General features: G+C 39.0%; 1 protein-coding gene and 1 long non-coding RNA gene across 2 annotated transcripts; one reads left to right on the plus strand and one right to left on the minus strand.

Annotated features, from left to right (window-relative positions):
- Positions 1-1,712: 1,712 nt before the first annotated feature.
- CALM2 (calmodulin 2) lies at positions 1,713-16,437 on the minus strand. The gene is made up of 6 exons (XM_045445965.1): positions 16,347-16,437; positions 10,656-10,686; positions 3,665-3,808; positions 3,461-3,567; positions 3,091-3,226; positions 1,713-2,356 (listed from the first exon to the last, which is right to left on the minus strand). Exons 1-6 carry the CDS (start codon positions 16,347-16,349, stop codon positions 2,328-2,330), a joined length of 450 nt encoding a protein of 149 aa, XP_045301921.1. The 5' UTR covers positions 16,350-16,437; the 3' UTR covers positions 1,713-2,327.
- LOC123580753 lies at positions 15,314-17,887 on the plus strand. The gene is made up of 3 exons (XR_006703444.1): positions 15,314-15,413; positions 16,315-17,092; positions 17,708-17,887. It is a non-coding gene; the product is annotated as an uncharacterized LOC123580753 (long non-coding RNA).
- The last annotated feature ends 9,508 nt before the right edge of the window (positions 17,888-27,395 follow it).

The raw sequence follows: 27,395 nt of genomic DNA on the forward strand, positions 1-27,395 counted from the left end.
CGATTCTGTCTCCCCACTCTGTGCCCCTCCCCTGTTCATGCTTGGTCTCTATCAATCATGAATAAATGTTCAAAAAAAAAAAATTATCTGAGAGCAAACATGTTACAGATAGTACTAGGGTAAGAATTATCAATTACCATAATCCTGCAATACTAAAAGAGGCAATATGGTTAAGATTTGAACATAGGACTAAAGCTTTCAAAAATAGTCCTGAGTTCCATAAGATTGTTGTAGGAAGTGGAATGGAGATTTGCATCCAGCTCAGTACGTGCCAAACATGACCCACTAAATTATATAAAACTGCTCACTTCAATTTCCTATAAAAACAAAATGCCAATTTTGTGACTTTTGTGAAGATTAGAACATAAAAATCAGTATGATATACCAAAGTACCCCTAAATAGCGTCCCCTTCCACCCTGTTAACCTAGGTAAACTTCAAAATGTAGGGATTGGAAAAACTGTTGGAACTGCAAAAGATTAACTTTGACCAACTCCCTCATTTTAGAGTCATAACTGGTTTAAGAGCGTAGTAACATCAACTGAACACTTACTGCAAACGCCAAGAACTATGCTAAGTACTTTACCTTCGTTATTGTAAAAGTCAAGTTAAAAACCAGTTGGCTCAACTATACCCATTTTTCAGGCAAAATAACTGAGGCTTAGAAAACACTGACCTCTTCAAGTTTTACACACAGCAGTGATACGAACACTGTTGAGATAAAACTCCAAAGCCCATGTTTAATACACTGGAGACTACTGTGACTCAACACCCAGGCATGTTAATCTTTGCCCCAAATACTTTGCTGGCCTTCCTTTTCACTTAATTATTACATGTAATGAAGGTCTAATTGATTGCCTGCCTAGCATGTAATAATGTAACACCCCATTAGGATTATCAATGCCTGTAACTTCGCTCTAAAACCTACTTAGTTTCCTTTTCCTTCAGTAACCATCCACTTTTCTATTTTCTGGTAGAATAAAGGTATTAAAATAGTCCAAGATGGGCAATAGCCTGCCAAATGAATTAACCCCCTGGGAAGATAAACCTTGTGGCTACAATAATCAGAAAACAATTATACTTAATGTTTTAATCTTGGCTCTGGTTTACTATGGAATTTTGCATTAAGTATTTAAAAGGTAACTAAAACAAACAAACCCTGATAACCACTTTTTGAGCTTAAGATTATAGAGAAAGCAATGGTTTAGAAGCAAGCAAAAACTAAAACCAGAAGTGCCAATCCACTCCTAAAGATAACTTTTTTGTAAAACATGTTGCAGATAGGCAGGACAACCCAAAGTTCTCTTTTGCCTTATGAAGAAGAAAAAGCACTATGAATAAAACATTAGCAAATAGAAGTAAAGGCATAATGACACCCTCCCCTTCTTTTGGATTGTTTTTTGTAACAAATATTTTAAAAAATCATTGCATGGATGAAGTTAATACGGACAAGTGGATATGCCAAAGTTGAAAAGTAAGGAAACACTAAACACCTACATTATGACAGTTCCCATGTTACATACACTTACAAAAAGTTTTTTAATCTTTCACTTAAACCTTTTGAAGGAAGTATCATAATTGCAAAACTAAACACAATCTAGAGAGTAAAAACAAGCAAATAAAAACATCTAAATTATACTAAGTAAAAACCACCCCACTTGATTCTCAAAATTGACCTCAAGTTAATTAAATGACTCAGATTCAGAGCAACAGTTGGGTAAATTGTAATTTTTTTATTGGAAAACAAATATACAACTTGGAATGGATTTGAGGCAAATTGTGCCATAAGCAGATTTTCTTTAAGTGGCTAAACAAAGTTTAAAAAGCAAGTTAACAATAAAAGAAAATGTTTCTGGTACAGGACCAGCAGTACAAAAAAATAGTGTACGAGTACCTGGATAATACACCCGTTTTGCAATAGTGCAACTTTTAAGTACATATTGTTGACTGTCCATAGTCCACGCAGAGTTACAACTCCACACTTCAACAACAACATGCTGACAATTCCTAAAGAAAACTACTTAAAAAAAAGGCATAACCCAGATGTTCCCTCGTTTGACCAACTCCATCTAAGTTTAGATGTGCAGAAGGGCTTAGATATATCCAGAGTAAGCCACATGCAACATGTTACTTGTTCATTTTTCTAAAATAAGGTTTCAGGACAATGACAGTAAGATAAGGGAAGAAAACATGGAGGAATAAGTCCTAATTACTATACATGCATATTTTTTGACAGCAGGGGGAAACCTTTTACAGATAAGTTACAAACAAAGAAAAGGCAAATAAACAATTTTGTACAAGAAATTTAACACATTCTGTACAATGTCTTCACTTTGCTGTCATCATTTGTACAAACTCTGAAAAAGAAGAAGCACACAAAAAGTGTCAATGGCAAAAGACTGACAAAACCAATCTTATTACTCAATATCTGAGCAGTCTCCATTTCCCCTTTCTTTCCTCAAAAATACCGTATGGTACAGAGGAAAGCTAGTTTACTTAGACTGTCAAGGCTGGAACTCCATAAACTAAAATTACTAAGGATCATTAACCAATAAACCAAATTAATGCTTTTAATAAGCTATTGTAAATAGAAGCATTCTTGCTCTTAAGTTTGGTATAACATGGTAATTTTGAATGGAAGCATAAGTAAACAGTTTTATACTAAAGCGAATTAGAGGAAAAATAAATCCAATGAAGGAAAGTCACCTTAATTTCATTTTGAGGATCCTGAAATAATTTTAAAGATTTTCAAACTGTTCTACAATCATTATACAAAGATCAATTCAGCAGTCTGCAGTACAGTGCTTCTCAAACTTTAATGTGCATATGAAATTGCCCAGCAATCTTGTTAAAATGTAGAGATACTAGGTATATGAATAGGACCAATAGTAAACCGTTCTAAAAAAGTTCTCAGGTGACGATTTTTGCCTAATCTATAGAAAACACTCTGAAGAGCTAAAGGTTTATAAATATAAAAACCCATTTTATCATCTTTATGAGGGGGGGAGGTCCCTAATTTTGACCTATCAGATACCTAATAAACACCTATAACTTAAAATCAAAGTGCAGAAGGAGGTAGTGAAAGACTTACCTTCATAGTTTACTTGACCATCACCATCAATATCTGCTTCCCTGATCATTTCATCAACCTCCTCATCTGTTAACTTCTCTCCCAGGTTTGTCATCACATGGCGAAGCTCTGCTGCACTAATATAGCCGTTGCCATCCTAGAAAAAATTTAGTAAAATAAGTAAAATTACAGACTCATAGGGAAAAAAATACACTTTAGAAATATATACCAACTAAAAACAATCTACAGTTGAACTATAAATTAAAGGTCACAGAGGACAAAGCAGGATAGCCTACACTGAAATCACCATTTCTTACTTCCAAAGTCAAGTGATGCCTTCTTGCCAAGAGTCATCCTCAAAATTTAACAAATCCAATCCTTGAATACCTACCTTATCAAACACACGGAATGCTTCTCTAATTTCTTCTTCACTGTCTGTATCTTTCATTTTTCTTGCCATCATTGTCAGAAATTCCGGGAAGTCAATTGTGCCATTTCCTGAAATGGTTTGTTTAGTTGAAATATTACAATAGGATTTAAATAACCCTCTTTGACTCCCCCTCCCCAAATAAACCCCCAATTTAAAAAAATTTACCATCAGCATCTACTTCATTAATCATGTCCTGTAACTCTGCTTCTGTGGGATTCTGCCCAAGAGATCTCATTACAGTTCCCAATTCCTTTGTTGTTATAGTTCCATCACCATCCTTGTCAAATAGTGAAAAAGCTTCTTTGAATTCTGTTTTAAAGAGAGACCAATCCAAATGTACAAATTAACAACAATAAAAAGTAACCTCCTAAATGAAATCAATTAATCAATTCTTAAAAGCAAAGATATATATGGAGGTAGCACCTGAAATCAGCTTTTGATTCCTAAAGAATTAGGTAAGAAGACCCTGTGATATTTCAAACATCTTTAGCTAATCATACCAATATGTTGTTGATATTGACCTATCAGCAATTTTTTTCACCTAAAATCTTACAGAGAGTGCTCCAATATCAAGAACAGATAAGAGTCAAAATTATTCTGGATTGAAAGAATCAAAGCTTCTCTTTTCTACTGAAGCTCCAAATAGAAAAATAAGACTATGGTAGCTAGCATGTGTTTCCATAGAGCAACTATATGCATTCTGTCTGAAGTAATCCTCAAAAGTTAAAATTAAGCCTATTTAAGAACCTACTAATTTAAGAACAAAAAAAACTTTAAACTTCAGAACAATATGCAATAGGCTAGTTTCCTTTTCTGAGATTTAAGGAACTATCACCAAATAATCTATAATGATACTAACAATAGGATGATCAAGATATGAATGGTTAGTTTTAGCTAAGTATTGTGTTACTAAGAACAAAGATAATTTAGACCTTTATTTAGAATATAAAATCCCAAGGGTGCCTGGTTGGCTCAGTCAATTAGATTGTCTCACGGATTCATGAGTTCGGGCCCATCAGGCTGTCTGCTATCAGGGCAAAGCCTGCTTCGGAAAACTGTCTCCCTCTCTCTCAAAAATAAACATTAAAAAAAAAAATTTATATATGTATATATAATATCCCAAACTTTTAATATAGTGAAATATATTATCTTAGATCTTTAAGATGTCTTGTGAAATTATGTTCCTTTTAACTCACCACTGGATTACATAGAAAGCTGTTGGAACAACAGTCCAGAATACCTGGCTTCATCATTTATTTTATAAACTAAAGCAGAGATTAAATTTGGTAATGCAAGATCATATAAATGAGCTAGTAACAAAACCAGTATTTTCCGGTAGGGTACTTTTTAAAAAGGTATCAGACCCCATCAGCATGCAAATCCAAAAGCAGTTCCAAATTTCACAGCGCTAAGTTCCCTCAAAATATCTATCCATTTGAAAATGTGTACCTGACATGTTTTAAGAAATAGTGTGCTTCCCTCTTATATAATCCCATGTCCTACTCCTCCCAGTTTCAATCCATCATAATCTCTTCACTGGTCTCAACTACTCTTCCACTGATATAACCATTAACATATATCATGTGTCTTAAGTTTAAAACTAAATTCAGGGGCGCCTGGGTGGCTCAGTCGGTTGAGCGTCCGACTTCGGCTCAGGTCATGATCTTGCAGTCCGTGGGTTCAAGCCCCGCCATCGGGCTCTGTGCTGACTGCTCAGAGCCTGGAGCCTGTTTCAGATTCTGTCTCTCCCTCTCTCTCTGACCCTCCCCCGTTCATGCTCTGTCTCTCTCTGTCTCAAAAATAAATAAACATTAAAAACAAATAAATAAATAAAACTAAATTCAAACCCTGTATTTTCTCTTAGGTGCCTGCCCTTATCTTCCCCCAATCTTGGGAAGCACCATCACTCACATTTCTTCTACGAATCCACTATTACAATTACTTCCAGCTCCACTGATCAGTTGAAAATGCCAAGTCTACCAATAACGATCTAGTTGCCCAATCGAACAACTGTGCTTAAGTATGTGAGGCCATATAGCATAGAAACTAAAAAGCAGACTTTGGAACTCAACCACTTGGGTTAAATAATATCAGCTCTGCTACTTACTAGTAATGTAACCTTAGGCAAGTTAAGTTACTACCTCAGCTTCCTCCTTTTTGTTAAACAGGAATAAGTGAACCTACTTACTAAGTTTATGAATTTAATTGATAAGCATAAAGCACTCAGAGCTATGTCTGACAAGTGTCAAGAAAAAGATGATCTCATTTTCCTGCAGCATCCAAAACACTGAAAAAATTCTAAACTTCTCTTGGCTTTCACAACAGTACTTCAGTTTACTTCCTACCTTACACTGTCAAAGGCTCTTGCTCCCATTTATCTCTCTCACATGTAGATATGACCAATCTTCTTATCCCTTTTCTTCTCTCTGGCCATTTCATTGATGCCCACTTATAATGAAGACTTCTTTAGCCTACTGGTCTCTCTCCTTAACATAATACAGTAGTTCCCCCACCCACAGTTTCACTGTTGTTTCAGTTACCAACACCAACTGCAGTCCAGAAACAGGTGATCTTTTTGGCATACTGTCAAGTCAATAGCAGCCTAACACACTACATCACAATGCCTACCTCATTCACTACACTTCATATCATCACACAAGAATTTTATTATCTTACATCATCATAAGAAGGGTGAATACGCTATATGAGAGACCACACTCATGTTAACTTATATTACAGCATATTGTTATTATTGTTACTGTTGTTCATCTTTTACTGCACCTATATTACAGCATATTGTTATTATTGTTACTGTTGTTCATCTTTTACTGCACCTAATTTATAAATTAAACTGTATCATAGGTATGTGTGCATAGGAAAAACTAGAGTTTGGTACTGTCAGTGGTTTCAGGCATCCACTTGGTTCTTAGAATGTATCCCTCCCACCCTATAGTACCTTTATTTTGGACTTCCTAAAAGACATCGCCCCTGGCTGACCCCAAGTAAGACTTACAAAAAAGAATTCTATATTCCCCAGCAACCCTAGGAATGCAAGCAGAAGACATTTTTAACTCTTTCCCTCTAAACACTGCTTCATTCCTTTTACATCTCTACAAGACATTATCTTGTTTCATGGCCCTGTCATCTTTTGCTTAGACCATTACAACAGCCTTCTAACTGGATTCTTTATTTAAAATTACCCACAGAGGCACCTGGGTGGCTCAGTGGGTTAAGCATCAAACTTGGGCTCAGGTCGTGGTCTCACAGATCAGGAGTTCTAGCCCCCCCCCCCCCCCCCATTAGGCTCTGCGCTGACAGCTCAGAGCCTGGAGCCTGCTTCAGATTATGTGTCTCCCTCTCTCTATGCCCCTCCCCCGCTGGGTTCACTCTCTCTCTCTCAAAAATAAATACTAAAAAAAAAAATAAAATAAAATTACCCACACAACTATCTCGTGCTATTACTACTTTTTTAGATTACCACATTACCTTCTTCTGCTTAAAATTTCTTAACTGTTTAGCTTTAGACCAAGTTATCACTGACTAGTTGGGTAATTTACTACATTCAGTAACAAGACAATTCCATTCCATTTAATATTGTTTGTTTTCAGACAAACTCCCCTTGTTTCAGAATCTTACTGGCAAAGAATTGATTTTTACAAAATTAGCATACAATAGATTAACTAGATTGACTCAATGACAAAAACAGATCAATAAATCCCACAAGTAGTAGAATTTGAAGACATTTCCATTTTACTCAGGTTGTCCCCCCTGCCCCAAGCAGGACATAGAAATACTGACTAGAAATGCATAAACTACTAGGGTTTGAACACATGGCATCTATCATCTAATAACTTAAGTCACAAGAAAATTATCAAAATTATCTTTATGTATAGATGTACACCATTCTAAACAGAAATTCCCATGAATGACTTAAATCAAATGCCTGTTTACCAACTTCCAAGTATTTAGAAAATTCTGAACTTAATAATCTCACAAAGGGCATGTATCAGACTTTTGTTGGCACTACGTAAACTAAGATTATTATTTTTATCAAGTAAGTTTTACCCCTACACTGGAACTTCAAAAAAGAAAAATTCTTGTTAGGTTTTTCTTATTAGTCCCCTAAATGTCAAACACCAACAACTGACATCACGGCAGGGTCATTCAACAAAATTAACTTGTTAGTAAGGTCACACTGGACTCTTCTGGATTGCCTTTTAAGACTAGGTAATGTGAACAATTCCAGTAACTTCACCTAAACAAACATGCTTTTTCTACATTAAGTTATTTGCTGTTAGAATTTCTAAACAAATCTGAAGTAGTAATGGTTATCATATGGAGATAAAAATAGCTTAAAAAGTACCTTAGTATATTCAATGTTGATTTATTTATTAAGCTTGTTAACATTTCATTTTTTGATAAGGACTCTAAAATGTTACTAGCTCCCAGTGATTACAATTTATCAGGATAAAGAAAATAATTTGCCTCCACCTCAAAGGTGGACATTAAAACAATCAAATTAGGAGGAAGGGATTTTCGAAGGAAGCAGAATAACTCTTAGGATACAGTAGATGGTGTTCTGGAACATGTTTAAAGTGTATCCATTCTTCAGTCCTTACTATGTGGGAGGCACAGGGGATACAAGAGGCAACAAAAAGGTCCCTGATCTCACAGGGTTTTATTTTAGTAGAATAAAAGCATTGGCTTCTCTAAAGGTTCACTAAACCTGGGGTCCAAGGAATGGTTTTAAAAGCCTAGGAAGGGGCACCTGGGTGGCTGAGCTGGTTAAGCGCCTGACTCTTGATTTCAGCTCAGGTCATGATCTCGTGGTTTAGTTCGACCCCCACATCGGGCTCTGTGCTGTCATGATAGTGTGGAGCCTGACTGGGATTCTCTCCCTCCCTCCCTGCCCATCCCCTGCTTGTTTTCACTCTCTCTCAAAATAAACAAACAAACAGAACAATAAAAATAAATAAAAGCCTAGGAAAATGCAGGGTAGGAACAGAATCTAAAATATAAAATAGATTTTCTCCCATCCCCACTGGAAATTTAATTATATGATGAAAGTCAATGAAAAGACCACATTTATCCTAAAGTGAATGCTCCAGTGAACTACTGCTAGAATTCTTTATGAAAATGCTATCAGTCTTTGAAGACTGATCCTCATCTATTTAATAGAAACAAAGTATTTTGTTTTGATAATTAGTTGTATGTGTGGTTGGGAGGGCAATAATGAGCACTAGGTATGTGACAGATACCTTAAATGATACATTTTAAAGTGAACATGCTGTGTTATATACAGCAGGAATAACTATCTGACTAGGAATACCAAGAAATGAAAGGCAGACAGGGAGGTAAATGTATTAGAGAAGAATTTAAGACCGGAAATATTAATTAGCCCTTCAGATCCTAAAGGAGACATTATTAAAAACAACACTACTTTAGAGTAATTTACATTTCACGGACACATTTAAAATAATATAAATGAACAAAGAAACTATTTCCAAAGCTCTGCTTGACTGCTTCAGCACTCAGTACATGCAATTTATCAATCCCAGAAAGCAATTCTCAGATTTAAGTCAAATTCACACAATAAGTAAAAATAAAACTTACTTATATATTTGGTCCTTAATGCTAAGGAGCTTTCTACTCTACACAGTCCTATGAAATAGTATTTGTGATTAACGTTTGAGGAGACTAGTGATTTCTGGGTCCTCCAAATTTGTGTTTACATTGGTGGGGGCTTACTTTAAATGGGATATATAGTGGAGTTCCAACTGGGCTTCTCAGTTTTCTCTAGCATTAAAAAAAAAAAAAAATGCTTTAGCGATTTGGAACACTTCAAACTTCCTGCCTACCAGGAAAACTGGTAGTTAAAACTGCTTGATACTTGTGTTAATAAAAGTCTGAAGAAAGTAAAGGAAGAGTTTGAAAAGCATTTTAACACTACAATGAATTAAAAAGAAAAAAAAATCTTTTGCTAGTTTGTCCAACATTTTGATGTTAATCAGCCATCACAAAGTGTTAGAATAAAATCAAAAGTACCAACATTTAATGTTATCACATAAAGACAACATGACAAGTTTCACGTAACAATTTCACTTATTGCCATAGCAAGATTTAAAAGCTCATTTCAATAGCTGTTACTGTTCTTTAAGACAAAATTCAACTTATTACACATTTGTAAAACAGAATGATTAACTTTTGGATTTAAGTCTTTCTCTAGAGATAATGGTTATCTCAGATTGATCCCATGTGCAATTCTAAGGTTAAAATATTAGCTGCTTTAAATTGGGGTAAATTCAATGTTCCCATCCTGATTCAACATTTCAAGTTACCTATTAATTACTACTTGGCTCTTTTCTTCTTGTGAAGAGTAGTTTGGAGTTGGCAGTGTTAAAAACTACCCAGAATTCATGTCTGAAAGATAATCTTCAAGAAAAACAAAGACCACCACCACCAAGCTCCAAAGTATATACCCACATAGCCAAAAAACTTGCCTTAAAAAAAATTTTTTTTTTAATGTTTATTTTTGAGCGAGAAAGCACTAGGTGGAAAAGGAGCAGAAAGAGATGGGGGACAGAGGACCCAAAGTGGGCTGACCCAAAGTGAGCCTGATGCGGGGCTCGAATTCACCAGCTGTGAGGTCATGACCGGAGTCCAAGTCTCAGACTCAGCCGACTAAGCCAACCAGGTGCCCCAAAAACCTGCCTTTATTTACGGTTAGCTCCATACATATTTCACAGGCAAGCGTACCTTCTCATTTGACAAAGCAGATTCAATTACTATGTTACATTACACTCATTTGTTACTATCTACTGCATAGAGCAAAGCAAAGTGAGTGTGTGTGTGTGTGATAATTTTTTTTAACGTTTTACTTCATTTTTGAGAGAGAGGAGAAAGAATGCGAGCGGGGCAGGGGCAGACACAGAGAGGGACTGAAGATCCAAAGCGCACTCTGTGCTAAGAGTGGACAGCCCGATAAGGGGCTTGAACTCACGAACTGTGAGATCATGACCTGGGCCGAAATCATACATTTAACCGACTGAGCCACCCAGGCACCCCCAAAGTGAATTCTTTCATACAAGTAACTTATTTTGAGGTTGGCTATTCACTTTATAATGAAATCTAATGGGTACAATTTATTATTTCTTACCTGCAATCTGCTCTTCAGTCAGTTGGTCAGCCTACAAAGAGATCACAGAGATAGGTAAGTGACTTCAGAGTATACAGATTAGCAGTTAAATTAAGAAACAAGTTTTAAAACTTTCAAGTTTCACCTTGTACCATAAACTGCATTTAGTCTAACATTCCTTAGTATGAGCAACAAAGAGAGAGAGAGAAAATGCATGTGAAAAATGAAAGTGTCTTGACCAAGTTTAATATTTAAACCAAGCTATTATTTCAGAATACATATTGAAGTCCAAATTTCACAAAAACTGAGGGGGAAAAAAAAAGCAATTTGGCATACTAGAATACTAGAGAGTTTAAATGGAGTTGTTATTCTTCTAAAGCAAGGATAGAATCCAACAAAAACATTATTTCCTTTCTCAAAATTAGGATACCTAAACTTAAGCTCACCTCCTCTGTTAGATGAAAACCACTATTAGAAGAAATGTCCACTGAACCAAAAATAATGTCCAAGGACTACATTCAAAGTTATCCCTATAAAAGGTTAAATACATCATTTGGACATGAAAAGGATTTTCCAAACCTTAAAAAAAAAAAAAAAATACTAAGTGAAAATCCCATCTATTATAAAGATAAAACTCCAAGATGTCCTAGTTGAGGCAACAGGAAAGCTACCAGTTTTTACTTCTCCTCACCTGCCAGGCAACTGCAGGGAATCCAGGATTCTAACCACTCGAACTACATTATTTACTAAATGTTAAATCCAGCTATCCATTTTCTCTTGACTTTCAAAACCCCAAAGTGAACCTAAGGTTTGTGATTTTTTTTTTTAAACACTGAGAGGAGTTACTTATTTTTGCTTAAAAAAAAAAAAAAAAAAAATGCCCAGGCATTTGCTAAAGTCCATTATATACATGGTTTTTATTCAATCTTCATAACTCTGTATTGGTATCATTCTTTATCATACAGACAGGAAAAGAGGTTCAGGTTAAATTTCTGGGAGGAGTACAAAATTAGTACCTAGTAAAGTCAGAATTAAACAAAAGGTGTTAAGACATACTCAATACCTCTAAGTTTTAAATGCAGAGTACCATAATTTATAAACATATCTAAAAAATACCAAGGCTTCTTGTGCTTCATGTGGCCTTCATCCTCGAACATTTCACCACTTACTAGTACATAAACCCATGAAACAACCCATGTGGTACTGAGAAGCCAGAACAAGAAACTACCTTCTAATATCCTTACCCATATGAAACCAAGCATTCTGTGATTAATCCATTCTTTTACTGGTATGAAAGAATAAACACTGCCTGGTTTCACTCTTTTAAAGGAACACAGCTCTGGAAAAAAATACCTTGATATAGAATAATAGCATCACATTTTTTCTAGTGGACAGCATGACAAAATGTGGGAAGGACCCAGAAAGCTTGAAAGTTTCTCTCCCTGCTCAACAATTTTCATTTGACCTCAAAGCAAACTCAACTGGTTTCTATTTAAAAAAAGAAAAAAAGCCAAAGGTCTGGTATCTTAAAATTGAAGAGGCAATAATTAAGCTCAAATGCAGAAGTTGAAAAAAACCCCAACTTTTATCCTTCCAAATCCCAATCTTCCACCAAGTATCTGATATAAAATCAGTCCTATGTTGTTTTCCCTATGGAGTAAGACTTAAAACACAGTAAATCCACTGACTTGGTGTTTACTTTGTTAGAGACTATAAAGGATTTACTTCTAATCCGATCCCATTTTGCAGGATTTCTATCATTTATGAAGAAAGGGCAGAGTAGACAAAAAAGGATGGTGTTTTGAGTCATTGGACTAATATCCTAGAGCTTTGCCACTTAATAGCCATGTGACCTTGGACAGGTTACTCAACTGCTCATAGTCAATTTCATCTGTACAATACCTACCTTACAAGGTTATGGTGCACAGTAAGAAACTATGTGAAGGGCCAGCCCCAAGAATTCAATGATAATTATTTTATTTATGTTAACTTATCGAAAAACCTACAATGTTAAATATGAACCTGACTATAGTCAACTTCCACACAGACAGACATGCATGGCATCGTCATCTCGTTACAGACAGTAGCAGGGCCCTCATTAAAGATCTCACAGACTGTATCATATGCAGGTATTTTGAAGTCTATTTTGGTCCGGCTATACTTTGTCTTTTATACCAGTCATCTTAACTCCACTCTATATTACCAGATTACTTCTTATGAAATACTTTGGAGGATCAAAATATACATAAGCACGTGTGCTTCTCGTCATGTAATATGGATATCTATTTAAAATTTATCCTTTCTACAAAGTTAAGTTCAAAATGTATTATTGCCACATGGAAGTTTTTTTCTTAATTTTACTTTTCCCATCCATTTACAATTAAAAGCACTATATTGTAACTCGGCATTCTGTTTGATAGTTTATTCCTTAAAGCTTATTTGTGAATTTTTCTAAGAATGTGTTTTCTTAGAGGTAGAAAGATGACAAGATGGCATGGGGCCATTACATTTTGTTACTCAGCCTTCAAAGTGCTCCTGGATTTTGCTTGCATTGTTTCAAGAAACTTAAAGAAATTTTTGTATTTACTACTAAACCAGACTTCAAGCTTGTAAAATAAACTTTATCCGCAACATTCAGATTAAGGCCTACTAAAAGCAAAAATACACGACTCCCTAACACTCTAATTTGTAAGCCTTTTCCAACTACATGCAAATAAATCTGGTTCTTATTTCTGTCTATGGAGACATAGACTTCTTTCTTAGAAGAACGAGAAGAATTATACTTTTGGGAAAACTCAAGTTCATTAACATGTGTGTTTATCTCAGTAAAGTGAAGAACAATCCACTAGAGAGATGACTAGTTCTTACTCCTTTATTTCTACAATTGATAGAATTTCTACTGTTCTGGTCACTACAGAGAAAGCTTCCAGGCATAGCACGCTCTCAGGTTCCACATCAGACCTACTGAAGTACAATCTGCATTTTGAAGAACCACAGGTGATTTGTAAACATTGAGAAACACTAATCTAGACTAATGTGTGACCTGAAAAGTGAATGTTTTTTATGTACCTACTAAACATTTCCTAAGTGGCATTCAAAAGTAGACATGGATACTCTTGGAACTTATCTAGTGAATGGCAGTTTAAAAATAATCCAAAACTCTTATTTGAATAAATAGACGAATCCATAGGCTTAAAACGGAACACAAACTTCTAGCTTTCATTCATTCCTCTTAATTCCAAGTTTTACTTAGATACAACAAAGGCTTACTAAGTTTTTTCTACATTTCAGAAGTCAGGGTATTTATTTTACCTATATCAAAATAGTCTTTAAATTATGTTAGTAAACATATAATTCTGACAGAACAGTACTATGTAGCATCATATAAAGAAACCACTAGAACAAATTATTTCACAGAAATTAGGGTCTTTACTAAAGGTCTAATTTGATTCATTATAACTAAATCTAGAAACTTCTATATATTTTAACAAGGCCATAGTGGATTTCCTCAGTTTAACAGAGATGCCCTTGCATATTGATGCAATAATGATTATTTAAACAAGCACAAAAACTTTCTACCTCTTCACATCTTTTACTTATCAGTTGGGCCCCAAGTCGTCTTAAAGCAATCCCCCGCCCTTTCAATGAGCATGTATCAACTACATATAAACCCAAGAACTATGGGAGCAATCTTATTCCGCTTCCACACAAATTTTTATTCTATAAGTTGATAAGAGTCCTAATTTTAAATCTCCAGGTTTTAGAATTATGAAGTTACCTTAAGACAACTTCCTAATTAATTTTACATAACAATGACTGTCAATCGAACGCATCAGTAGTGTAAACAGGAACTACAAAAGCTTATCCCTGGCATAGGACCATGAAAGCGTACATACATAACAAACTGCATGCATTACCAAGAAAATCTATTCGAGCTCCCGATTCAATGATTAGACTGATTAGGAAAAAACTTTACCATTCATTTGAAAACATTTTTAAAAATTTACCCCACAATTTAGAATCTTGATTACATGCATATAATGTACACCTTGTTTCACCTAGAAGAGTAAATTCAACTAGTATATTCAAATCCGGAATAATTTAAAATAATCACAACAGAACCAGTGCATCAAACTTAAATAATCACTCGTTTATCCAAGGCGAACTCCTCGCCCCACACCCATACAGGCTGGAGGTTTCAGTTGGCAAGAATTCCCAACTCCTGCTTAAGATGTCACCTTGCCTTCTGGACACACCCATCGCTGTAACCACTTGGCAGACGTTAACACAAAATAGGTATTGCAAATTACCGCCCTCATTAGATTTTTTTTTTTTTTAAACAGGAAAAAACCAGGAGTTCCGGTCTCAGGTGACGGGAAAATACTTTTAAACTTCCCTGCTCCCCCCGCCCTCGGTATATTCTTGTTATCACTACCGTACTTGATACCCATTACTGAATAAACTAATTGAACTGCACGTTAAGATGGTCTGGCAATTTCTGTAAGGAAATACGACTCATTTTCAAGGGGGTGGGAGCGGGGGCAATTCTGTGCATGTGGTTCTTTGACATTAGGAGTGCACGTGAGTACTCAAGAATAGGATATAGACACTGGCTCTTTCCAACTACTGCGGGAGGATAAAAGAGACTTTAAACAGAACCGCAGTCACCCCAAAGCTTGCTTTCCGTAGGTGAACAGGAAACGCCTTTCAGATCCAAGCTGGAGCTGATGACTTTCTCTAACAAGAAGACGCGCACTGTAAGGATGCGACAGACTTCAGGTATGCAGCTCATTTCAATGACAAAGCCACTTAGAAGAAAAAAAATTTGTTTTCAATTGTCCAGCCAAGGGTGGTGGAAAAGGCCCAGAGCCCAAATGGAGCGGAAAGATCAGGATTCAACGAGCTTCCTTCTCGCCACCAGAGGGTGATGGGAAACTGCCGAGGCCGCCCTCCCCCACCCATCCCCATCCGGCGGGCCCCGCAGCGCCGCGGGCCGATACCTCCGCAGCCCTGCAGGTGCCAGCGCAGCAGCTGGGGCGCAAGCCGAGTCAAGCGGGCGGCGGCCACGGCCCCGCCGCCCCGCCCCCCGGCCGCTCCCCGCGCGGCTCCGGCTCAGCCCACACAGCGCGCCGCGCCCACTCGCGCGGCCCCCGGCACCCCCCCTCCACCGGCACGCGGGGGATGCGGGCTAACGGCGGCGCTGGCGCTCACCCCGGGCCTCGCGCTCCCTCCCGCCCCCTCGGCGCATGGCGGCCGCAAGCGGACAAAGGCGCTTCCTGGCGCCAGCACTAACCGTCCGTTGGGCTTTTGAATCCAACCCCAGGACTGACCTTTCGGGATGCCAGACCCGAGGCTTTTGCCCCCCACCCCCCGCCCTTCCACTCTCTCGCCTCCACCATGTGCTGGGCTACCCCTCAACCCGGATCTATGATCCTCACCCAGCCAAGCCCCTGAGGAGCTTCGCTGCCTCGTAGGCAATGCTCCCAGCCCCCAATTCGCCGGGGGACACCTCCCTAAGGAGGATAAGGATGGGGGAGCACCTGCGACGCAACCGCCGCGGTGCCCCCAGTCTCTTTCGCGCCATCTCTCTGGCAAAGACCACTCCTGATGGGTGTGGGGGAGCAGAGTTCCCTTTCTTTCACAAATACGCTTCAACCTCGCCCCCCCCCCCCCCCCTCAGGCCAAGCGTCGGCAGCTTAGCGACGCACTCACCATGCTGCAAGCGCTACCGGTCTCCGAGAAGCGACCACACAACCACTCAGCTCGCTCGCCCTACTCGGACTAATTCTCCTCCTCCGCCCCCAGCGCCTCATAAACACCTCCCTCCGCCAGATCCCTCCGCCGCATGCCAGATAACGGAACATCGCAAACGAGTCCCGGCCAACCCCCTCCTCTCTAACTCTTTTCAAGACTCCTTTATCCATTGTTATTTACTCGACGAGGCAAGAGATAAAGGGCAGCGGGCGAACGAATGACGTGAGTGGGTTTCACTCCCCAGCCAGCCCGTTAAAAGGCCAGTGGAGTCGCGCTCGAAGGGCCCTACTTTGCGGCGCGGAGGAGCATCGTGATGGCGATTTGTAGGCCGACGATCGTTGAGCCGGCCTCCGATTGGCTGGTTCGTACCTGCAATGCGTCACTCGAGCTCGCAGCCGCCGCCGGGACGCGGTGCGGCTTCTGCCGTTGCTGGTCTGGCCGCGCTGTCCTGGCAACTGCGCCAGGCGGCAGAGTCGCTTCCCTTGCGCTTGGCTGGAGAACCTTCCTCCTCCACCCATCCTTCTCTCCCACACTCACACACACACTTTCCCGCCCCTTGTGCAGGGGTAGGCGAAAACACCTTAGGCAGATAAAGAATGACGCTGAAAGACCCCAGGAAACCTGTACCCCGCGCTCAGCTTCTCGGCCTCGTGGAGGTCACACGTTTTCCATTTTACTCCTTCACGAAACCAATAAAAATCTAGGTAAGGATAAATGCAGCTGCTTAGCTGCGAGACTAATCCGAAAGGGTCTTCGTTTAGACTTGCCATGCGCCTTTTTACCAGGGGGTCCTTTCCCAGAAAAGTCTCTCAGAAACCACCTCTCCGAGATTCTGTCGGATTAGTCACCCCCAAAGTCCCTTGATAGTGTGGAATAAAGGGTCCTCGTTTGGAGTCAGACCTGGGTGCAAGTGTTGGTTGGTCCACTTTGTTAGATGTGTGACCTTGGAGGAGTCATTTAATCTTTATCCTCATTTGTAAAATGGAGGTAATAGTTATCTCAAAAGCTTATCGTAAGGATTAGAATAATATGAAAATTAGATTAATGTAAAATGTTTAAGTTTCTGGCACAGGGTAAGCACCCAAGCGGTCACTGTAATATACCTTACCCTCATTACAAATTTGCCCATTTGGGTCTCCAACCTCTCAGATTTAAACGGACGTTTAAAAAAACTTGTCAGAGTTCACTCCTTGAAATGGGAACCCTTGTGTACTGTTGATGGGAACCTAAAATGGTACAGCCACTGTGGAAAAACAGTATGGCAGTCTCTTTAAAAATTGAAATAGAATTCCCATATGATCCAACAATTCCACTTCTAGGTATGTACCCAGAAGAACTGAAAGTAAAATCTTGAAGAGCTGTTGGTATGCCCATATTCAAGGCAGCGTTATTCGCTATAGCTAAAACTTGGAAGCAACACAAGAATGGATAAGCAAAATGTGGTATATACATACAATGGAATGTTATTCAGCCTTGAAAAGGAAGAAAATTCTACAACATGCCACCACATGAATGAACCTTGAGGACATTATGTGGTAAGTGAGAAATAAGCTAGTCACAAAAAGAGAGATACTATATGATTCCATTTTTTTTTTTAATGTTTATTTATTTTTGAGAGAGAGAAAGAACAGGGAGGGGCAGAGAGGGAGGGAGACACAGAATCCCAAGCAGGCTCCAGCTGTCAGCACAGAGCCCGATGTGGGGTCGAACTCTTGGACTGCAAGATCATGACCTGAGCCGAAGTTGGATGCTTAACCGACCTAGCCACCCCTGATTCCATTTATATGAGGAACTTAGAGTAGTCAAAATCACAGAGACAGATAGTCATCTACTAGGGGCTTACCACTAGATTATTAGATAGTGATTACCAGGGTCTGGGGCAGGGGGACTGGAGAGTTACTGTTTAATGGGTATGGAGTTTCATATCTACAAATGAAAAGAGTTATAAGGATGGATGGTGGAGATATTTGTACAACATTATGAATGTATTTAATATCACTGAACTGTACACTTAAAAATGGTTAAGGTGGTCAATTTTATGTGTATTTTATCACACGCATTTTTTTTAAATTAGCTCCTTAGTCCCGCCCCAAATAAGTAAGCATATTCATAACCTGGAACATTTAATAATCGGATAGTGAACACCTGTGTGAGTTCAATTTGACTGCAGTGTAGTTGTTACCATAGAAGGGGTTTACAAGGCACAGAGGAGAGGACCTTAGTGCACCACAGAGGTTCCAAAAGGGATTTCTAAAGAAGATAACTCCTAAATTGAGTCTGTTATGATAAATGGCCCAGGAAACAGGCAAAAGGCAGGGAGGAAAAGAGAAGTAAGTTCCAGATGAAAGAAAACAGAGCAAAGGCCAAGAGGCATGCAATTCGATTGCATGGCCTGGTGGAGGAGCTGCCAGTGATTAGGCATTACTAGAACCCGCCAGGCACAGGAGAGGGTTGCTGGGAAGTTAGGAAGGAACTAGGGTTTAATGCTCAGACTGCATTTCCTCAAGAAGGTTGTTGGTAGAGCTGCTGTCCAGAAGAATCATCTTAGGCCACATTAAAGCCTTAAAATTTCCCATTAAAAAGCACAGGCTTGTGGACCCTTGAAACCTAAGCAAGCAGCATTTTTAGCAGGCCAGGGTGAAATCTTGCCTACTGAGAAGAAGGTTGCCCAGCAAGACCAAGATGTTCTGTAACTGCTATCTGCACATACTTGGAAAGCTTCAGTGGAATTTAACCTCCTTTAGCCTATTTAGACATTTCTTCATACCATCAAAAGTATTTACTAGGCCAGGGATGGATCCTCTTTCTTTCAGTCATGTAAATCAGACATAAAGTAAGTGCTCTTTCAATTAGTATTGGCAGCACTGTGACCTTCCTTTCAGATGAATGGCTATTTAATGAAAACTGAGGATCCTGTGCTTCTACTGTCCTTGCCAATGTAGTGATGTGATGAGGCGGGGGTGGGGGAGGTAATTAACTTTATCCCACAAATGAAATACCATTGAGAATGTTAGTTAAAAGTGGGTACCTCTGCTTCAGAATCTAAGCTGGAGACACAGACCTAAGGCCATGGTTCCTATACTGTTCATTCTGGTAGCTCTCACGTCTTTCAAGGTATTCCTCAGAAATTTGTCTGATTCTTCCTCAGATGGAAAAGCCATCAACAATCTTTTCTCTCAGCTTAGTCACTAAAAATATTCTCTCTTCACACAGTACCCCGTCAGCATGCATGATTTTACATATGAAATTTTTAATGATAGGAAATTGAATGACAAAATGAATAATCACCTCTTCTAGAAAATGAATTTTTAAAAGGATTCATGTATAACGTATAACAAGCAAAAGCTTAAGTGTAATATATAGGTGCATGCTTAGAGTTGTAGGTATTGAATCAATAAGCTTTTAAACAAATATTTGGTAATGAAGCATGTGTGAAAGAGACTACAGGAAAGTTCTTGGTTTCTTAGGTTGAATTTCAGTAAGGCCTCTCTTGCAGAAACTTCCTTGCTGACCTCTCCAAGATGAGAAAGAAAATGAGAAAAAAGTCAAGACTTACATTTAAAGCCATTGTGGTTTATGTGTATTTGAGACTGTTCCAAGTCAATTTATTTATAGAGCATTTGTCTTCCACAAGATGACATACAGTGCAGCCTGACTTTGGCAATTGCCAACTGAGAAGCAAAGTTGATGACAACTGTCACGTCAAGGCCTAGGAGGCGGTTGGTTGTCTTTCTTTTTCCCCTTCCTGATTGGTGAGATCTCACAGCTTTCTACCTTTGTCCATCTTGGGAAAATGAGAATGTACTTCCTCTCCAGGCCCCAGTTCCTCAGTTTGCAGAACACAGATAACATAAGCCCCATCCTTTGATATTTCCTTCCCATAGTTTCTCTCCTCCAGCCAACTGTGCTAACCAACAAGTGCAGAGGCCAATCAGAGCAGCATTCTTGATTGTAGGGCCTGTGTGATTCTTGACAGGTGAAAGAATTAAGCCCTAAATGCCCTAAGGCATCAAGGTATGCATCAGCTTCTCTCCTATGCATCTAGAATGGCACGTGTTGTATGTCAATTTTGAGAGAATTGAGAAAATAGTACTCAAATCATTTTCTTGTTCTGTGGATCGGATAAGGAGCTCTGGTTGAGAAAGTGAAGCTATCCTTTTCCAGGATTATGGGGCGAAACAGAGCTGGGACAGGAATCCAAACAGGTCATGAGAATGTCTTACCCACAGCATCCTCAGTTCGATAAACTGAGGTGAAGAGGGTACGGAAAAAACATTCTGCATGGGCTTATGCTCATATACATAGGAAAAATTGAGAGTCATTAGCTTTGATATTGACATACCGCCTTTTATTTATTTGCTCATTCAAAAAAATTGAGATGTCATTTTCGTGTGACCATCTAGGGTTTGCCTAAAACTGAAGGTTTTCCCGGGACATAGGACTTTCAGCACTAAAGCCAGACAGTCTCAAGCAAACCAGTGTGATTGGGCACCCTAGAAACTGTGACCACTCAATCAATAAAAACCAGTAGCCTATTACTTGCAGAATGTGCAATGATAAGAATGAGCATAGGAGACCATGAGAGCATGTAGGAGGACAACCTAATGGGCAAGGGGATGACATCCTAGAGAATGTGATAAATAGCGATTTGAGTAGAGATGGACAAAGAGGAAAAAGTGTTTGAGGCAGGAAGAAGACACATAGAGGAATAGAGATATCATTACCACCTCCATCATTGACATCATCATTAGTACATTCACTAATGTACATCAGCCACTGATGATTGGGTGCTTACCATGGGCCAGCCACTGTGCTGACCACATTATATACATTGTCCATATTGTTGACCATTTCATTCCTCATGAAATACTCTTCTCTCTTGGCTTCGGGAATGACCCCTTCCTAATACTTCTATTTCTCTGGCAATTTGTTTCAAGCTCCTTGGCTGGCTCCTACACCTGTTGCTTAAAGGGTAATGTGCCTCCAGATTTAAGCCATGGCTCTCTTCCTTATGACTTTGACACCTGCCCTGAGCAAACTTCCCACTCCCATAGCATTCGCTAGGTGCCGATGACCTCCAAATATGGCCAGAGGTAAAGTCTTCCCTAAACTCCTGATTGTATTTCCAGCCACTCAGCCTGGCCCTAACATTTGTGGACTCAGTCAAGAGTACAAACATGCTTATATAGCATATGTTAAATATGTTGAAGTTGTAAGTCAAGTTAACAAACGAATATGTTCTATTCTTCTACCTTGAGAGATAAACTTTCATAATCACCTGGACAGCCATGGCCAATTTTAGAATCTTGAACTTACCGACCAAATTGTGGAAGTATAAGGAAGCCATCCTCTAACCCACAGCCTACCCATTTCTTTTCTCACTGCCAGCTCCATTCACACTGTGAGAGGTCTTGCATATTCACTTGTGTGGACACTGTGGTCCTGAGTAGGCTCCATATACAGCCCCACAAATAGTTGCTTCTTGTCCATCTTTCAAGGCCCAGAGACATGCACCCTAGAGATACAGTTTGCTCTTTGGAGAGTGGACCTGAGGAGGAAGCCTACATGGGAAGCAGGGTCAGTGCTATTTGATCAAGGAATCCCGTAATCCTAGGGACAGAGAATAGTCTTAAGGGGTGGGGGAATGTGGGTTCTAGGTAGGATGTCCTCTTGGCCCTTTATGTAGAGGTGTATTTGAAGGAGGGACACAACCAGGTTCTCTGAAGTGAGGCTAGGCCAGGGCCCTCTCTTGCACTCCTGAAAATGCCTACTGGCGACTCTTCTGGAGGCCCTCAGGCCCTAAAACCACATCCAAACTGAACCTCTCATATTTTCACCCCAACCTACTCTCCTCTATTCTAGCTTCATTGAAGAGCACCTCCCTGTCACCCAAGCCACACTGAACCACTTGCAGATATCTGCATACACTACACTGTTTTCCATTTTGTCTTTCCTCATGCTGCTCCCTCTGCCTAGAACATCCTTCCACACTTTCCCACTGCCTGCTACACATGTGCTCATCCTTGGCACAAGCATCATATCCCCTGTGCTGTCTTCCTAACCCACCAGCCGTCTCCCTTTGGCCCAAAGATAAATAATCACTCTCTCTCAAAATATCCTTATAACACCTTGTGGTACTATTACCTTATAGGTTGGTGATACCAGCTGAGTCCCTTGAGGGACCATAATTGTGTTTGCACCCTTACCACCTTGCTTCATGCTGGGACACAGATGATGCCCAGTAATTTTGTCGAATGAGTAAGTGGACGAATGGACAAAGATAGTATCATTTTGCACTTGCCTTTTCCACGTGGCTTTGAAAAATAACTCAGAAGATTATTACAAAGTGTGAGTTGTCTTATAAATAATAAAACAAAGGGCACCTAGGTGGCACAGTCAGTTAAGTGTCTGACTCCTGATTTTGGCTCAGGTCATGATCTCACCATTCATGAGATCAATCCCTGTGTTGGGCTCTGTGCTGACAGCATGAAGCCTGCTTGGGATCATGTCTCTCTCTCTCGCTCTCTCTCTCTCTCTGTCTCTGCGCCCCTCCCTTGCTTTTGCACACTCTCTGTCTCAGAATAAATAAACTTTAAATAAATAAATAAATAAATAAGTAAACAAACAAACAAACAAGTAACATAGAAAGTAGCCAGCAAGACAATCTCGTCTTCTAATCTAAGTTATTATTTAAATAAATTTGAAAATTCTAAATACGTATTTAATCAAATGTAATTTTCATTTTCCTTGAGATTTTTTATGTCATTGTATAATTGTTTATACAATTTTCAAATTGTATTTTTTCTCATCTTAGAAAATTTAAGGTTCAGACTGCATTAGCTTGATGAAGTAAGAATTAAAGCAATTAACCACCACATAATTAAGCTAAAAAAAAATTGTGCTTTCAAAAGTGCCTGGTTTCACAGAAAAAAGGTGATTTATGTCGTGATTGGTATTCTATTGGCAGCATGGGGGCCTACATGGAAGTGTGAATTCTCTACAACCTCGACTTTTAACCTCAAATCTATACGTCAAATTTTTAATTTCGTTTTCTCCCTACTAGCTTGGTTTGTTATTATCCTTTGGTTTAAACAATCAGGATTCCCATTTTCGTGGCTCTAAAGTTGATGCTATTGGGGTCCTCCTTCCCTTCACATTTTTTTTCTAGTCCCCATTTAACTATGTATCCCGTATTTCTAGGTTCTCCTCATGGAACTTGTAGTAAATCATCATCTGCTTTGAAAAAAGATTTTAAATTGTTCTAAACTTAACTACTTACTTGCCTTTTCTCTTTCGTACATTTTCCATATTTCAATTTTCTTTACTGTGCGCTATGAATTATACTATCTACTATATCTTCCACGAAACTCTCAGTAACAATTTCAGTTTGGAAGCCCATCTGCCATTTTGCAAGTTTGAGATTCACTGACCTCTCTTCTATAGAGAAACCAGGAACCAGGGGCCAGTCTGTAAAGAAGGTTCACAGTTTAGGGGTGCCTGGGTGTCTCAGTCGGTTGAGTGCCAACTTCGGCTCAGGTCACGATCTCGCGGTCCGTGAGTTCGAGCCCCGCATCGGGCCCCTGTGCTGACAGCTCAGAGCCCGGAGCCTGTTTCAGATTCTGTGTCTCCCTCTCTCTGACCCTCCCCCGTTCATGCTCCGTCTCTCTCTGTCTCAAAAATAAATAAACGTTAAAAAAAAAATTAAAAAAAAAAAAGAAGGTTCACACTTTGATGTGGCTATGGGATCAGATGCATCCTAGTAGAGCTTGATTAGAAAGCTATGGGCTGGTGTCTGGACTTACTAAATTCCTCATGTTGTTTTTGTTTTTGATGCCATGAAATCATATTAACAAAAGAATGTATACTTGCTGGGGAATTATCACTTCTTGTGATTTTCCATGGTCTTTCCTGGAAGGAGGGAGCTTGGTTTCCCTGCTCCATGAGAAAAATGGGAGTCACTTAGAGAAAACATCTTTATTTTACCGCCACATTCTTGCTTTCATTGGTTCCAAAGTGAAAAGAGTCACGGCCCCTGCCATTCATGTGGGGGCTGAGGGAGACATAGATGTGCCCCTATTACAATAACAGGATTGATTAGGAATGAAAGAGCTTCTCTTTTTCCAGATTAAGCATTTTTTTAACTGTCAAATATTTTCTCAGAAATTTAGTTCTCTATTTTGAAAATTTTCAAATGTATGGAAAAATGGAAAGAATGATACAATAAACCATTCATATACTATCCACTTTGATTCAGCAATGGCTAGCATTTGCTGCATTTGCTTTCTCTTTCTCTGTCTGTCTCTCTCTGTACACATACACTGATTGACAAATTTTTTTTGGATGAAACATTTGAAAGAAAGATAGTCATCATACTTCACCTGTGAATTTCAGCATATTTCTCCTGCGAATAAAGATATTCTCCTACAAAACAAAACCACAACACTGTTATCACAGTTTAAAAAAAAATTCTATAATGGGGCACCTGCATGGCTCAGTTGGTTGCGCTCAGGTCATGATCTCGTGGTTCAGTTTGTGAGTTCTAGCCCTTCATCACCCTGACAGCATGGAGCCTGCTTGGGATTCTCTCTCTCCCTCTCTGCCCCAACCCAGCTTGCATGCACATGTGTGCACTCTCTCTTTCTCCAAATAAGTAAACAAACTTAAAAAAAAATCCCTTTAAAAATTCTATAATACTATCTTATACTATCTATATGTGTGTGTGTGTGTGTGTGTGTGTGTGTGTGTGTGTGTGTATATATATATATATATATATATATATATATATATAATCCAATCTATACTTAAATTTCCCTAATTGTCTCCAAAATGATTTTATGGCTGTTTTCCTTTTTTCTAACTAGGATTTGACAAGGGTTGTACTTTACATCTCTTTAGGTTTCTAATTTCAATCCAGATAATTCCCCTTCCTCTGATTTTCACCTCATTTATATTTTAAAGGATCCAGAACAGTTTTCTTTTACAATGTCCACATTCTACATTCGTCTGATTGCTTTCTCATAATATTACTTAATGTGTTTATCCTATAAACTAGAATTTAGGACTAAAGCCTTGACAAGATTCTAGTTGAAGACTTTTGGCAAAACTACTTCACAGGCAGTATTGTGTATTTTATACTGCCATCATCCTAAGAGCACATAAGAGCCAATGTTACATTCTTAGTGATGATAATTTGATCATGTAGTTAAGATGGCATCTACCAGGCCTCACCATCATAAGGGTGTGTTTTCCACATTTAATTGATAAGTAACCTGTGGGGTGATATTCTGCTAACATGTAAATATCCTTTCCCCAGCAGTTCTCTACCTAGTGATTTTATCATGCATCGATGATCATCATCTGTTAACTTAGTTACATTGAGGGTTATAAATGGCTTTTCTAATTCTGTGATCCCTCCCATATGTATTGGCTTATATTCTTTTTGCAAAAAATATTCTTTCCTCTCTTATTCTCTCCTTTTCTGAGCATTACTGTTAATTGTTTTTTTTTTAATTCAGTGTATTATAATCAATTACATTTATTTTAGGTTTTGGTGCTCAAGTTGTCCCAAATTTGGCCAATATTTAGAAGCCTCAGTCGCCTAATGGATAAGGCATTGGCCTCCCAAATTTGGTCAATATTTGCTGTTCAGGCCAGTTCCTATGTTTTTTTGACCTATCTCTATCAATTTTTGAGTAGTTTGTTGTTTTCTGACACAAAATATTCCAGGCTAACCTTCTACTTTCTCTGCTTGGATCTAGAATCAGCCATTTTATTCAAGGATCCTCAGAGATGTCCAGTGTATTTAATTCCGAACATGTAAAAAGTCATCATTCTATATTTGTTGTACTCAGCCTATCCATAAACACTTCAGTGGCTTTCCTTAGATCCTCAGAAGTTTTTCTTCTCAGTGCAGACTTTATTCTGGACCCTTGCTCTCAGTGCTTGGTTCTTTATGTTCTCTCTGTGTAGCTTTTAGCATCTCCTTCAGTCCTTTCCCAATGTGTCATATTTATGAGTGTAAATTGTGAATACTGGGTCAAACTGGAAAATGGATAATATCACAAAGCCCATGTGGAAGCTTCAGGTGAAAAGGCCTAGATAGACAGAGCCAGGACAAGAGAAAAGCAAGACCCTCAATCAGAAGGATGCAGCTGCAACCTCCTTTGGCAAAGAGACCATGTCTTCCCATAGTCCCCCCTCTCATCCTCATACCTGCTTACTTCCCCAAAGGCAGAGAGAACTTGGGGATACCAGGAACTTTGCTTTAATCTCATAGTTCAGTGTTTGGGGTAGGGTGATTCCAAGGTCAGGCGAGAAAAAGGGAGGGTGGCTATTACTCTAGGTCCCCAAAGACCTTTCCAATATTATATGGACCCATAAGACTATTATTTTGGCCATTTGTTTAGGAAGCTCCCATGTTAATTTATCTCTCATGTTCATGTTTAAGTTTCTTTATTTGAATATATTGTCTAGATCTACTATGTCTTTTTTTTAAATGTTTATTTATTTATTTTGAGAGAGACAGAGAACAAGCAGGGAAGAGACAGAGAGAGAGATTGGGAGATAGAGAATCCCAAGCAGGCCCCACACTGCCAGTGCAGAGCCTGATGCAGGGCTTGAAATCATGAACCATGAGATCATGACCTGAGCCAAAATCAAGAGTCAGACACTTAATTGACTGAGCCATTCAGGCACCCCTATATCATTTAATAATAAGTGAAATTGGAATAATTTTACTTGCCAGTGATTTCTAGTTATCTTTATCATATTAAAACTCTTAGTTGTGGACCAAAGGTCTTTTTCAGCAGTGTCCCTCTGTATCTGGTGATAGTATCTCCCAACAAGCCCTGCATTGTATTTCCCCCACCCCAGCAACTGTCTCTTGGGCTATACCTTCTCCTGTCTCCCAGTTGTACATCATATAGAGGACACATCACTGCACAGGGACTCAGAGGTAGGGATTTGTATCTAAGTCACCACCAACTGCTCTGTGATCTTGGGGTAAGT

Source organism: Leopardus geoffroyi, chromosome A3 (assembly GCF_018350155.1).
Source record: "Leopardus geoffroyi isolate Oge1 chromosome A3, O.geoffroyi_Oge1_pat1.0, whole genome shotgun sequence".
NCBI classification, from domain to species: Eukaryota; Metazoa; Chordata; class Mammalia; order Carnivora; family Felidae; genus Leopardus; species Leopardus geoffroyi.

Coding starts and splice junctions, on each gene's coding strand:
- CALM2 (XM_045445965.1), bottom strand. Junction 3,568..3,664: donor TAATGAAGTAGATGCTGATG/GTAAATTTTTTT, acceptor AAACCATTTCAG/GAAATGGCACAATTGACTTC. Junction 3,227..3,460: donor CATTCCGTGTGTTTGATAAG/GTAGGTATTCAA, acceptor AATTTTTTCTAG/GATGGCAACGGCTATATTAG.